The 15,278-nt window shown below is 36.0% G+C and overlaps 1 protein-coding gene across 1 annotated transcript in view; it reads right to left on the reverse strand.

The window, feature by feature from the left end:
* The window catches only part of TECRL (trans-2,3-enoyl-CoA reductase like), a 128,241-nt gene that overhangs the window by 90,233 nt on the left and 22,730 nt on the right, over positions 1-15,278 (reverse strand). The window contains exon 2 of the mRNA XM_008062800.1: positions 2,064-2,115. Coding sequence (XP_008060991.1) covers positions 2,064-2,115 — 52 coding nt within the window. The remainder of the gene's footprint in view (positions 1-2,063; positions 2,116-15,278) is intronic.

A 15,278-nucleotide genomic window follows, 5' to 3' on the forward strand; every position in this document is an offset into this window, starting at 1 on the left:
CAAAAAAAAAAAAAAATAAATAAATAAATAAATATTGGCATTCTAAGATTAGATGTAAAAATGAAACTATAAAGTTAAAAAAAATTACCAAAAAAAATTTTAAGATTTTATATAAATGTTATGTGTGTCTATTAGTTGACACAAGATATACTAAAAATGGTTATACCTTTTGTCAAGATGATTATACATTATTTTACACATAGGTTATCCTTGGTTTCATGTACTTGTTTTTCAAAAACATAAATAATGTACTATATAGTCATTATGTCTTAGAAGCAATTATTTTGTTGCATCTTTCTACTCTATAATGCAAACATCATTTTCAAGTGTCTTCTTATGTATTACTATAATTTATATCTTTCTGAAGCCACTTTATTAGATAGAATTGATCTAAGTGTTTATAAAGTTGGCAGCTCAATTAGTTTAGAAGATTCATGTTTTATGTTAAAGTAGGAATAACTCTTAGAAGAAATGTATTCAAAGTAGAAACAAACTAAAATACTTTTAGAAATAATCAGAGAAATACACAGAGTATGTCATTCGATGCAAATTTGAATTTAAAAAAAGAAACTCAATGTTTTAGAAAGTATTATCAAAAATACAGAGAACTTAACTATCATGCCAAAAGTTAGAAACTTAATACATGAGAGATGAATTAAGATTCTTTTCTGACTCTTTTCAGCATTACCAAATCCTATATGACTTTATGATAAAATATCAAAACTCACTTTCTTAAAAAAGATTTAACTGGGTAAGCATACTTCAAGCAATTCTATCACATCCTACATATGCTTTTTGTTTTATTACATTTCTAAATAGATTTTGCCCAAAGTTTTATCAATTTTAAGTGCATTGACTATTTAAAATGTATTTGTACATTCTTTAGATGTATACATTCAGTCTTACACATAAGATTGTTTTTTGATGGTGAATGACATACCTTCTATGTTTATTGAATTAGTCATTATAATTGGCATAAAGTATATACCGAAAGTATTCAGCAAATATTCTGTATTAGTCCTAAAATAAAATAATAAAATGTAGCTACTTATTTTACACAAGTATTATTAGTTTACTGTATAAAAATGTAAACTTTAAGATGGTTTTCACAAAATAAACTTTACTCTACTATATCCAAAAGTACTTTTAAAAAGTACTCACAAAACTCACAGAATGTAGACAGATAAGGAGTACACAACCGTCCACTGTGTGCTATGTCTATGACTGGAGGAGAGAAGGTTCACTGGAAACCCAAACCACATCTGATGCAATTTACTTATGCAGCAAATCTCACAACTCTTAAAAAGCAAATAGCAGCATAAAACACAAAAGAATGTACAACATCAAGAGTGAATTTTAATGTGAACCATGAAATGTGGGTGATTATGGTGTGCCAATGTGTGTAGGCTCATCAATTGTAATAAACTTATCACTCTGTTGAGGGATGTTTATAATAGAGAAGGCTATGTTTGTGTGAGGGTGTAGGGTATATAACTAATCTCTGTAATTTCTGCTTATTTTTTTCTGTAAAATAAAACTGCTTTAAAAAAAAGTCTGTAAAAATGTTTCTCAGTAATTATGGACCTTTAAATATTTTTAATGTTTGTGACAAATGTTTTAAGTGTAAAAGTAAAAATCTAATTTACATATAACAAATATAAATTTATCTAAGTAAATCATGATAGGATATCTGATTATGAGATAAATTTAGCTATTAACAAAATTAAACACTATAATTTAGAGGCATTGTGCAAAGAATTTCTATATGAATGGAATTGTATAAGCACCTGAAGTAAAAATTTGCTTTTACTCAAATATGAATTTTAAATATTTTGAAAAAATGTTTTAAAACTTTGATATAAAGAGATCAATTGCACAGTTTAATGTGAGAATACTTATGGACAAGAATAATTCAATATACTATTATTTCAAAATTCCATGTAAAAATATGGTTTCCATACAAATTTTAAATCATTGTAATGCACTTGTTTTTTAAAAAGTAACCTTAAAAATTTGAAAATAAAACACTATAATATACATTTTGAATGATATATAAAACTTACACACTTTGTGAAATTTTTGTTTGACATCATGAATAGTAGATGTTTGTGTCACCTGAAAGGAAAAGAAAATAAAGAAAATTATGTTTTAAAAATGTTATTTTCTGTTCTACACATGTGCTAAAGAACAAATACATATTTTAATATGTTTAAATAATACAATTCTTACAATAGAGCCATTTTCATTTTAGCTTCTTGGTGACTACTGTTTTTACAAATGTGAAGTATTGCAATTGCTAATAATATAACGTTTTAAAAAAATATATTTGTATACAGCAGTAATAATGTTACTACTTATCTCTAAAACATGTTTTAAAATTTTCTCTGTCCAAAATATTCCATTTATGTTTCAAATCTAAAAAGAGTATTAATTAAAAATATGACTTAATATGCAAGAAAGTGAAATAATGTATAGTATGCATGACTGAGTGTGTGAAATTCATGAATACAGACAAGAGATCCATTTTTACATCATAATATCATGAGAAAAAATCACTTTAAGTCTCCGAGTTAAACTATTAAACCTCCAACTAAAAGTGTTTAAGGTCCATTAAAATACATGCAAGATATGCTATATGAATTTTTAAAGTGTATACTGATCAAATATTTGGTCCTGATATACCAAAAACTCTTTATAAATTAGAAAAATAAGTACAATATATTGTATTTAAATTTTAAAAAATCTTAATGAGAATAATTCTATCCAAACACTTCAAGCCCTCTTAATACTTTATAGATTTTCTGAATTTGTTTATATCAAACTTATTTTTCTCTACCTCTGATCCTTTGCATTGGTTTATGAAAACCCCAGTTATTCTTCAAAGTCTAGCACAAAAGTATTTGCATGATCATTCGAGAAAATATATTTCCTTTCCCTGAAAAAGCATAGCATATTAATGAAATATATTATGATCACTTTTATGCAGGATTTATTAATTTTTGCCATAATAAAATCTTATTTTGAAAGAGTTAAGTTAAAAAAAATTATGAGTCTGGCATATAATAATCTCCTGGCATATTTATATCTTATTACACTTAATGTTTTATTATATACTAAAAGTATAACAAATTTTTTTTAAAAATTTTCCATTCTTTAGTTAATAGGATGTGACTAAGTATTAAGAATACTGTTCTAATTTTTTAAAATTATTTTTCTCTGTATAAATATGTTTACTTAATAAGAAAGTTGCAAGATTTAAGTCCTAAAGAATAATATAAACTCCCATTTATGTTAAGTTATAAATAACAACACGTTTTTAGAGCATCCTGTGACTATGAAATTTTCAAATATTTCATGGCATAGCCCTTCTCTGGAATATGTAAGGAAATATTTGCAAAACTGCTTACAGACAGATAAATATACATTTATTAATTTTGCATAACATGATTCATTTTAATTTTAGTTATTGACCTTCAATATTTGAGTTATGATTTTTAAAATCCTGTTCTAACAGTGTCAATTGTTTTATCTCAGTGTTACTTATTCACACAACTCTTTTGTCTGTTACTTTCTCTTAGAGGGTAGACTGAAATTCACATACTATTCCCCAGAAATAATAAATATTTGTTAATCAGAAAAGTCAAAACCATGTAATTTTTAATAAAAATAATTTTTATGGTGAATAATTCCTCATTTTGGGTGTGACACATATTCATCTGGCACTTCATGAACGCACAGTATCTTGTGTTTATGTGTAGACTGTTCAATCTAAAAGGGCCATCAGGTAATGATCTAGAGTTGCTGTACATTTTGTTTCACCATGTTGTACACCACATAGCATATAATAAAACTTTAAGACTATTATAAAAGTCAAAAATAAAGTTGTGAACACAAACTTGTAAAAACAGAGTAAATTTAAAAAATTTTAATCTGATATGTAAATATTTCATTAGTATATGAGTAGGATTCCCAAAAACACAAATTTATTAAAAATTGTGCATTTATTCTTATGTGTTTACACTTTAGTCACCTTCAAAGTCCTCTCTGTTTGATGCAATACCCCCACCGAGATGCATTTTTTCCCACAGCTCAAAGCAATCTTTGAAGCAGTCAATTTTTAGGCCTTTTAGTGCTTCTGCTGTTTCTTATTTCAATCCTTCCATATTAGCAAAAAAGTTTTCCTTTGAGGACTTTTTTTCAACCAGAAAAATAAAAAAAAGTCACTTGTTAAGCAATTAAGTGAATAGGGAGAGTGGAGCTATAATAAATTTTTTGGTCAAAATTTGCTGAGCACTCTATGTAGGGTGGGCAGGTGTATTGCCATGGTAGAAGAACCAGACACCTGTTTGCTACAACTCAGGACATTTGTCCTACAAATCGTGATGCAAACTTATCAAAATTTCCAGATGAAAACATTGGTTGACCATCTGATCTGGAGAAACAAATTCAAGTATACGCTAAGAGTCCCACCCTCTAAAAGATAATCTATGCTTTGGGGGGTTCCCCTTTTGTATTTCTAAAACTGTATCCCTTTCTTCAAACTAAAATAATTTTTTATTTTTTTTTTGAGTTGGAGTCTCACTCTGTTGCCCAGACTGGAGTGCAGTGGACACTCCCGGCCACCGCAGCCTCCACCTGCTGGGCTCTGGTGATTCTTCCACCAGAAGGATCACCAGAAGCCTTCCAAGTAGCCGGAATTACAGGCATGCGCTACCACGCCCAGCTAATTTTTTGATTTATTGTAGAGATGAGGTCTTGCCGCCCAGACGGGTCTCGTACCGCAGGCTCAGGCAATCCACTCACCTCAGCCTCCCAAAGACACAGGATTACAGGCTGAGCCACCCAGCCTGGCTAAACTAAAATAATTTAATGAACAATCTTCTAATGTTATATGTGTATTTTTCTCTGAATGTGCATGATTTCAAGACTAAGATTATGTTCTCCTGAAAGAAAGCTAAATATGGAATAAGGGTTTACTATAATTTTTTAATAATTCTTAAATATTTTATTTGATTTTCACGTTAGCAAAGTGCTAATTTTGAGTTAGTCCTTGAGAACTGCCCTTTCTTAAGTAACTTTATACAAAAACATCAATAAGAAATTAACTCAATGATTCAGATGTTTACTCAATTAGCCACAAGACTGCACTTGATCTGCCCTTTGATCCTTTAGTTGTACTCAGAGTATAAAACACAAAAAGATGATATTTACAGAGCATATAAGACTTTCTAGTTACTGAATTGATGTCTCAGTGGCTTCATTAGGGAGTTTATCATAACTTCCACTTTGTAGTCAGTTTTACATCTTTAAAAGGACAACCTATTATCACAATAATGTATTCATTTCTATAAATCATAATAATTAGCCGGGCTCGGTGGCTCAGCCTGTAATCCTGTGCCTTTGGGAGGCTGAGGTGAGTGGATTGCCTGAGCCCACGGGTTCGAGACCCGCCTGGGCAGCGAGACCTCATCTCTACAATAAATCAAAAAATCAGCCAGGAGTGGTAGCACGCACCTGTAGTTCCAGCTACTTGGAAGGCTGAGGCGGAAGAATCGCCGGAGCCCAGCAGGTCGAGCCTGAGGTGCCCGGGAGCAGCCACTGCACTCCAGTCTGGGTGACAGAGTGAGACTCCAACTCAAAAAAATTAAAAAATAAAAATAAAAATAAATCATAATACTTGTACAGATAAGAATCATTTGTAACCCTAGTATTATAGTTATTAATGTTTTTTTCTCATTAATGGAAATGAATTTTAAAATAGTAAGTACACAATATGTTATGTTTGTTCGTTGAACAAAATTTACTTCTAACTGTTAAGTGACTATAGACAAAGTTTGAATTATTATTACTTTGTCTTACCTTTAATTTGATGGAAACAACAACAAAAAAAAGGTTTTGCCCTTTCAAGTATTTAGTCTAGGATTTGACTGAATTTGCCCAAGAGGCAGCCGTTACAGTTTTTCACAGAAATATATATTTTTTGCAATATCATTACTTTGTAAAACTATATTTCACTTTCTCAGTAAATTTTCTATGCTTGTTTAGAGAATGGGTCTTGCTCTGTCATTCAGGCTAGAAGGCAATGCATGACCATAGCTCACCATAGCCTCAAACACCTGGGCTCAAGCTATTCTCCCAAGTCAGCTTCCCATGTAGCTGAGATAGCAGGTCTGTGCCACTACACCTGGCTTTTTTTATTTTATTTTTTAAAGATTTTGTAGAGTTGGGGGTCTCACTATGTTTCCCTGGTTAATCTCTGACTCCTGAACTCAAGCGATTCTCCTGTCTTAGTCTCCCAAAATTCTGGGATTACAGATATGAGGCACTATGCCTCACCATTCCTCACAAAATTATTCAAATGAATAGATGTCTCCATAAAGAAATACAGAGATTTTCCATAGAGAAATACAACTAAGTGGTAAGAAAAAATAGTAATTATGTGAAATTCATTAAAATGGGTTATTGTAAAATGAAAACCAGAAATTATCAGTAAATTTTGTTATAAAAAAAATTCCTTCCTGAAAGTAAAGACAAAGACACAAAAGAATAAAAGATAAACTGAATAGAAAAATTAGATATACATGCATGAAAATGCAGACACACACAGATACACACACACACACACACACACACACACACACACACACTGAAACACACACACAAACAAAATTCCCAGTGCAGTGCTCCTAACTAAAAAGAGCTTTTGTTTACTGTATTTCAGACTGTAAGAAAGAGTACTAGCCCAGAGAATCATAACGTAAGGTCAATTAATTCAGAAGGCTGAATAAGTAACTGAGAACTTTCATTAAATGATTTTAGATTGACAAATAGAATTCATGTTTGCATACATTATTCAGAATAGAAAATGATTTTCTAAGTAAATATTACTTTATTAATAAGTAATCTTCAAGTTGTAACTAAAACATAAGGAAATAATCTATGGGAAATATCCTTTTAAAATTGATAAGGTATTCAGAATTTATACATTTATAATGTATTTATAGAATAGCAGGAAATTTCACTATGAATAACATTGACTTCATACTATGGATGTGCAGACATCAGTTTTAATGAAGTTAAAATGTTTAAATTGAATTTAATTTAAGTGATTGAAAATTTGTTTTATATCATATCAATGTTATTTCTTCACGAAAGGCCATAACACAGATTTAATATACCCAATGAGCAGCCACTTTAACATTGCCTAAATCTCATGTTTTTCTATCAGTTCACTTAAATTACCGTCTAATCACTAGCTAAGGACAGAACTGTTTTCTCAGAGGTAGCTATTGATAGATATTTTACAACTCCCTCCTCAACTTGTTACTAATTAACTTTTCTATTCCAAGTGTTTTCTTTCGCCTATAAAACCTGTGTTAACCTAATCAGCCCGCCCTTTGTGACCTTTGCAACAGAAAGGTCCTGCCAACATGGCAACAATCATGTGACTAACTCACCCATCTGCCTGCTGTCCATCACCTGATATCAGTACCTGCACTTTCCTGTTCTTTCATAATGACATGGAGCAAACCACTTCCCAATCACATTAATGACTTAACCCCATCAAAAGGAAGGATTAAAAGGACTCAACCAAACCAGAAGTAGACAACAGCTATTTGCCTTATTAGACTTTGTTATGGCTATGTGTTCTTGGAGCTATGCTTCTGCCATATTTTCTGGCTTTGGTCCCCTCTTCTACCTTGGGGAAGTGAATCTTCTATTTCTCTGTCTCTCTAATTTACTTTCTAAATAAACTATATTTTCTAATCTAACTTCTAAGCAATACTTTGCATCTTTCTCTCAGCACTGGATTGCTCACCAAACACTTGCATCCTGGCTGGCCTGACCTAGTATTCTGAATGCCCCCACTGAGAAACACTTTATAAACTAAAATAAATTGTTTAAGATAAGTTGTTTGTTAATTACAACAAAGATATATATGCATATATACATATATCTATTTTGTATCAAATAGATACATATATCTATTTTGTATCAAATAGATGTATTTTATGCATTGGGGTAATAAATTGGTTAATGTCAATTATGCCTTTCCACTAAAAACATATAAATTTATTTCTTTAAAATATTTATCAAAGAAAATTTTAAAGTACGTTTATTAAAATCATGTTCTTTCATATAAAACCTGTTTTCTAGTAAATTATGTGTCAATTTTATTTAGGAGAACAGCCTAGACATTGCTAACATTATACATGTATACATTCAAATCTTGAATATGCAGAGGTTAGTGATACTGACTTCACGTGTAGTAAAAAGAATCCATGTGTAATCTTGTTTTTTAAAGAAATTTTATTGATGCCTAATAATTGTATATATTTGTGGGGATCCCTGTGATGTTTTGATACATGCATACAGTGTGCAATAATCAGAAAAGGATATTTAGGACACCATCACCTTGAACATATTGTTTCTTTGAGTTGTGAACATTTCAAATCTTCCCTTCTAGTTATTTTGAAATACATTATATATGTTGTTAATTACAATCACTGCACTATGTTATCAAAGATTAGAACTTATTTCTTCTAACTCTATGTTTCTGCCTACTAACAAACTTCTCTTACCCTTCCAGCCTCTGATAACTGTCGTTCTACTCTTTATCTTCATAAGATTAACTTTTTAAAACTCCCACCTGAATGAGAACGTAATATTTGTCTTTCTGTGTCTCGCTTATTTTACTTAATATAATGACCTATATAGTTCCATCCATGTTTGAAATGACAGGATTTTTTTTAATGATTGAGTAGTATTCAATTTTGCATACCACATTTTCTTTATGCATTCATCTATTGATAGATACTTAGATTGATTTCATATTGATGCAGATTTTTCAGGTTAGCCTGGGGTTTGAGAATGTCAGTTTAATAGGTTGGCCACCCAAGCCCCAGAGAGGGTCATCTAGGGTCTGATAAGCCTAGTTCCAGAAGTGTCAGCTCTAATGGGCTGGCAAGCCACGCCCTGAGAGTACACAGCTCTTTGGTTGTGATCTGCAGCAATTCAGGTCGCAGCTCTTCAGGATGGAGGTTCTTGTCTCATGCCCAGGAAGAATAAGGGACATGGACAGACAGAAAGAGAGAAAGCAGGATTTATTGAGAGAATACAGAAGCTCCTACAATGGAAGGAGATGGGAAGGGATTGCTGATTTGGAGTTGAAACCTGGTGCTTATATAGCCCTAAGACTGAGCCATTTGACTAGCACTTGATGTGAGCTGATTGGTCCACAATTAGCTATTCTGATTGGTCAGTACTAAGGACCAATCAGCAAGAGGTAGGGGCCTAATGGTGAGCTGATTGGTTGCTTTTCCACCCAGTAGTGATTATTTAAGCTCCAGTTTGAGAAGCTATCAGGGAGCTTATTTACCAACTCAGCCTGAGAGGCCTGTGGGGAATTCCCTACATTGTTACCAGAGGATCTGCCTGTCTGTCTGTCTAGCCTTTCTCTAGCTAGCTACTGTCTCAATATGTTGGCAATTGTGAATAGTCTTGCAGTAAACATAAGGGTGTAGGTATCCCTTTGACATACTGATTTGCTTGCCTTTGGATAAATACCTAGAGTGAGATACTGGATTGTATGGTAGTTCTGTTTTCAGTTTTCTAAAAAAAAAATCTTCCTACTGTTTTCCATAAAATGGCTGTACTAATTTACAGACAGCATACACTATAGATTACTCAGTGAGAGAAAGAGGGGCATTCAATTATTCTTGCTCTGCCCTGGAAAAGTCTTTCTGCTTCAGTTTTCCCTGTGGTTAGACCGGTCAGCCTGGTTTTCAGTCAGTTTCAAGTACTCTGCTTGGAATGTGTGGGGGGATGGTCCCCCTGCCTGTTGTTCCAGTTTGCAGCGCAGAAACCTTCCTAGCACTGGAAAAGATATCAGGTGCCTTTCATGCACTCTCTCCCCATTCAAGTCCATGCCCAGCACTTGAAAGACAGAAAGCTCCGTGCCTCAAAGGAATTGCCCTGTGGGCACAGGGAATGACAGGAGACCTCCTCGTCATGGGGGGGGGGGGGGATTGACCACTAGACAGTGGCAGTGGGCATGCTTTGTTCCCTATTCTGCCTGGGCTCTGGTCAATCACTGCTGTGCCCTAACTAGGACTCCTCCTGAGTGGGACCAAAGACTCTTCTGTGTCTGGGAGAGGAAGATAACTGACCCAGTGCATGTCAGGATCCTTCACCTCTCTTGCACACAGGGGAGGGCTTCAGTTCCTATGTGAGCCTGGTACACAGCAGAAGATGGAGCACCAATTCCAGTGATTACCCCCAAAACTGTTTTGAACAGCATTTATTATTTCCATAGTTGTATTGCAGTGTGTCTAGTGTCAGTGATGATAGCAGTAGATGAGATCAACCTTCAGGGACACTGACAGCACATACAAATGCCAGCCGTAATAGCAACCAGATGAATGGGCCAGTTCCCAGGCTTCCAGGTGGCACATGCAGGTCAGTTGCTGGTGGTCATGGTGGCAGCAGGCTGGGAAGTCCCATTTTTAAGCTCTCAGAGTCATGTGCAGGCATTAGTGGTGGTGAGTGGAACAGGTAAAACCCCATAGTCCCAGATGATGTGTGCAGATATAGTCTGGCACCCAGAAAGCTTGTACAGGTGCCCAGTGTTTTTGTTTGTTTGTTTGTTTTTTTGAGTTGGAGTCTAACTCTGTTGCCCAGAATAGAGTTCAGTGACCGCTCTCGGCCACCACAGCCTCGACCTGCTGGGCTCCAGGGATCTTTCCACCTCAGCCTTCTGAGTAGTCGGAATTACAGGTGCACACTATCATGCCCAGTTAATTTTTTGATTTATTGTAGAGATGAGGTCTCGCCTGCCCAGGCGGGTCTCAAACCCATGGGCTCAGGCAATCCACTCACCTCAGCCTCCCAAAGACGCGGGATTACAAGCTGAGCCACCGAGCCCGGCTGCGCCCAGTGTTAATGAGCTGAGTTGGTCAATCATTAGTCCTTCAAATGATGCACACACACAATGGCAGGACCAATATCTATCAGTTGATATAGACCTGTCCTCAGGTCCCTTGATCATATATGGTTGATCTCAGGCACCTGCACAATGTGCATTGACTCAGCATCATGAATGGGCCAGTCCTTGAACTCTTGGAACAGTGTTGGTGGCATTAAGTGGAATGAGTGAATTCCCAGGCCCCTGAATGACATTTACAGGCAGTGGCAGAGGGTGATGCCAGGTGGGACGGGCCTGTCCTCAGGCTGCCTGATGGTACATGAAGGCATGGGCTCAGGTGAATAGAGTGGGTTTTCAAGACCCCAAATGGCATGCTCACATTTCGGCAATGATGGTGATTGGTAGGGTGAAGGAAACCAGAGCATAAGCTGACAAAGTTCATTTGTTCTTGGCTTGTGTTCAAGGAACCAAACCTATACTCCCTCATCTCGGAGCAGATGTGATGTGGGGAGCAGACAAGCACTGCCACTGTAGCAGGCCTTGAGTACCCCAGGCTCGTAGGCAACAATCTTGCTTGGAAGCTCTGCATTCTAGCCAAAGGCAGGTGAGGGATGCAGCCTGCTACCTAAAATGTAACAGGCCTTGAGTACCCCAAGCTCATAGGCAACGGTCTCGCTTGGAAGCTCTGCATCGTAGCCAGAGGCAGGCAGTGAGAAATACAGCCTGCTACACAAAACAGTGTCTCAGAAGCCCACACATCTGGATACACATAGTAGAGATAAAGCCTTACCTACAATAAAGCACTAGGTACAAGAAGATAAACATAGAACAGCTCGCTTTCTAGTAGCAACATAATTCCGCTGGGGCTCCCTCACATACCTTGATTTGGTACTTTATAATAAAGCAGAGCTGCGTGACATCAATCACGCCTAACCCGGATGCCTCAATCATGCCTGGCCTGGATGCCTGGCCCAGATGCTGATGCTGCTTGTTTTTACAATAGTCCCTTGTACACTTTTGCCCTAGTTTTGCCCTATATAGGAGGCATGCTAAATAATAAACTTGCTCTCACCGATTGAGAACAGATACCTCCCAATCCCGCTGTCTCTTGTCTTTGTTTCTCATTCCCTCCCCGCAACTCAGGCCCTGCTCATGGGAGGCTGGACCTCCACAGTAGGGTGAACCTGCCTCAGGGCAAGGTTGGTGCATATGTTTCTGGCAGTGGATAGGGCAAATCTTGTTGTCAGGTCCTTCTGGTGGTGCACTACAGACAGAGGGATGGGTCATCAACCGTGGATGGTGTACATAAAGGCTAGTGACTGTGGTGGCTATGTGAGCCCATCCTCAGGCCTCCTGAGTGTGCACATACTTACTAGATTTGACAGTCCAGATGGATCAGTCCCTAGGCACCTGGACAGTATAATTGAGCAGTTGTGGAGGCAGTGTTGGTGGGCAGGGTGTGACGGTGCCCAGGTAGGCAGGTCACCAGAACTACTGGAGCATACAGGTTTGTGACAGCCCTACTGCTTATGGAGTTAGGGTTGCCGTCAGTGGCAGTGGATTCTGGCAGGTAGTTCTTTGGCTCCTGGGAGCACGAAATTTGGCTTCCTTTGTTCTGGCAGCAACCTCTCCCATGCACTACATCACCAATTCCTTGGGGTTGATGATATTGCTTATGCTAGGGTGCTGGGGAACTGGCTGCACTACTGTGTCCATCTGGTGTTGCACTGCTATCGTTTTCTGGGTAAACATGAGAGGATGTTGGTGGTGCTCCAGGAATGTGGAGATGCATAGACTATTGGGTCATCAGGTAGGTGGGGCAGAGCTCTCAAAATGGTGGCGGTGGCAGCTTTTTGGGTGTCAGGGGTATGGAACACAATGTGATCTCCTTCTCTGGAAAAATGTAATTATGTAGACTGCAGGCAGCTCCCTCTCCTAGTCTCAGGGCCCATGAGGCTAAGGAGATTTCTTATGCTGAGGATTGCCAGAGTCTATGGTGGAAATGAGAACCATTGGAAATCTCTTGCTTACCATTTCCCTGTGGCAAGAAGTGTCTTCTGGCTGCTAGTCAATTCTTGCTGGGCTTCTTGGTTTGGTACCTCTAACTTCTGTGACTCAGGTCTTCTGGCACTTCCCTGCTGAATTTATGTTCTCTCAAAGAAATTATATTCAACCTATGAGTATCTACTCTCTGATATGGTTATTCTTTGTATAGAAGGCAAATGCCAGTAGCTCTAGTCAGCCATCTTGAAACCCACATATAAATTTGACTCCCCTGAAAATGTAATTACTAGTAACCTACTAGTTGACCTTAAGTCTTACTGATAACATTCATTGAGTTGATAACACATATTTTGGATGTTGTATATATTATATACAATATTCTTACAGTAAGTAAGCTACAGAAAATAAAATGCAATTAAGAAAATTCCAAGGACGGGAAAATATATTTACTATTAATTAAGAAGAAACAGATCATCATGAAGGTCGTTATTCTTGCTATCTTTGTGGAGAGTAGGCTGAAGACAAGGAAAAAGAGAAGAAATATGTCTTACTGTCTCAGAGGTGACAGTGTTGGAAGAAAATTTCTTTATAATTAGACTCACACATATTGTTCAAGAGTCAACTGTGTCTGTATATATCACAGTTATATGTCTATGTAAATATCTCTCTATGTATATATAGAGAGAGAAAGAGGAGAAAGTATGAGAAATGAGTTTGAATACGTAGTGTTGTCATGTGTAATTTTCTATTTTGCCTTATTAGAGGATGTTTCTTTTGATTTTCTATTTACAAGCTGTACTTTCATAGTGTATTTTAATATTTTTATTAATATCCAAGCTTTACTTAATAGAGAATTACTTCTTCAAGCCAAAATGTAGGTAGATCTGTGACTTAGGCACAATTTGTTGAAATATACTACTTAAGTTTAGTTTTATTTTATACTGTAATTTATTTTTAGAGACGTTTTAGTTTTACAGCAATGTTGAACAGAAGGAACAGAGATTTCAACGTACTCTTTCTCCACATGTGCATACCCCCTCCATTATCAACATCTCTTTCCAGCATGATCCTTTTTTTTTTATAACTGAGGAACCAATATTGGCACATCATAATCACCCAAAGTCCACAGTTTGCACTAGAGTTTATTCTTGGTTCTGTACATTCATTGAGTTTGAACAAATATATAATGACATGTATCTACAATGATAGCACCAAGCAGTATCAAGTTTTCACTGACCTAAAAATCCTTTGTGCTTACCCCCCATTCCCCTTGACAACCACTAATCATTTGCCTGTTACCATAGTTTTACCTTTCTAGAATGTCATCTATTTGGAATCATATAGTATGTAACCTTTTCAGGTTGACTTCTTTCACTCAGTAATGTACATTTACATTTTCCCAAATTTTTAAGGCTTATAGCTAATTTCTTTTTGGTTTGAATAACATTTCATTGTCTGTGTATCACAGTAATCACAGTATATCCATTCATCTACTAAAGAGCATCTTGGTTGGTTGTTATATTTGGCAAACATCTATATAGAGGTTTTTGTGTAGACGTAAATTTTCTACTTCTTTCAGTAAATACCAGATAGCATGATTGATTAATTATACAATAAGAATATATTTAGTTTTGTGAGAAACTGCCAAACTTTCTTTAAAATGACTTTAACATTTTGCATTCCTGACAGCAATGAAGGAGAGTTTTTGTTGTTCCACATCTTCCCAGTATTTAATGTTGTAAGTGTTCTAGATTTTGGTTGTTCTGGTAAAAGCATAGTAATATCACATTGTTATTTTTATGATAATTTCCCTGCCGATGTATGATGTGGAGCATTTTTTTTACACACTTATTTGCCATCTGCAAAGTGTCTTTCAAGGTCTTTAGTTAATTATACAATTGAATTGTTCATTTTCTTATTGTTTAATTTTAAGAGTTATTGCATATTTTGTATATGTATCTTTTATCAGCTGTCTTTTGCAAATATTTTCCTTCCTTTGTGGCTAGTCTTTTTTTGTTGTTTTGGTTTGTTTGAGTTGTTGTCTCACTCTGTTGACCAGACTGGAGTGCAGTGGCTGCTCCGGTGATCCTTCCACATCAGACTTCCAAGTAGCTACAGGTGCACGCTACCACGCCTGGCTAATTTTTTTATTTATTTTAGAGATGAGGTCTCACCAAGTTGCTCAGGCAGGTCTCGAACCCACGGGTTCAGGCACTCCACTCACCTCAGCCTCCCAAAGGCGTGGGATTACAGGCTGAGCCACCGAGCTCGGCTGTGGCTGGTCTTTTTATTTTCTTGACATTGACTTTTGCAGAGCAGAAATTTTAATTAATTCTAGATTATCAATTAT

This window comes from Carlito syrichta, unplaced genomic scaffold, assembly GCF_000164805.1.
Source record: "Carlito syrichta isolate Samal-C Ts95f unplaced genomic scaffold, Tarsius_syrichta-2.0.1 Scaffold305832, whole genome shotgun sequence".
Classification (NCBI taxonomy): domain Eukaryota; kingdom Metazoa; phylum Chordata; class Mammalia; order Primates; family Tarsiidae; genus Carlito; species Carlito syrichta.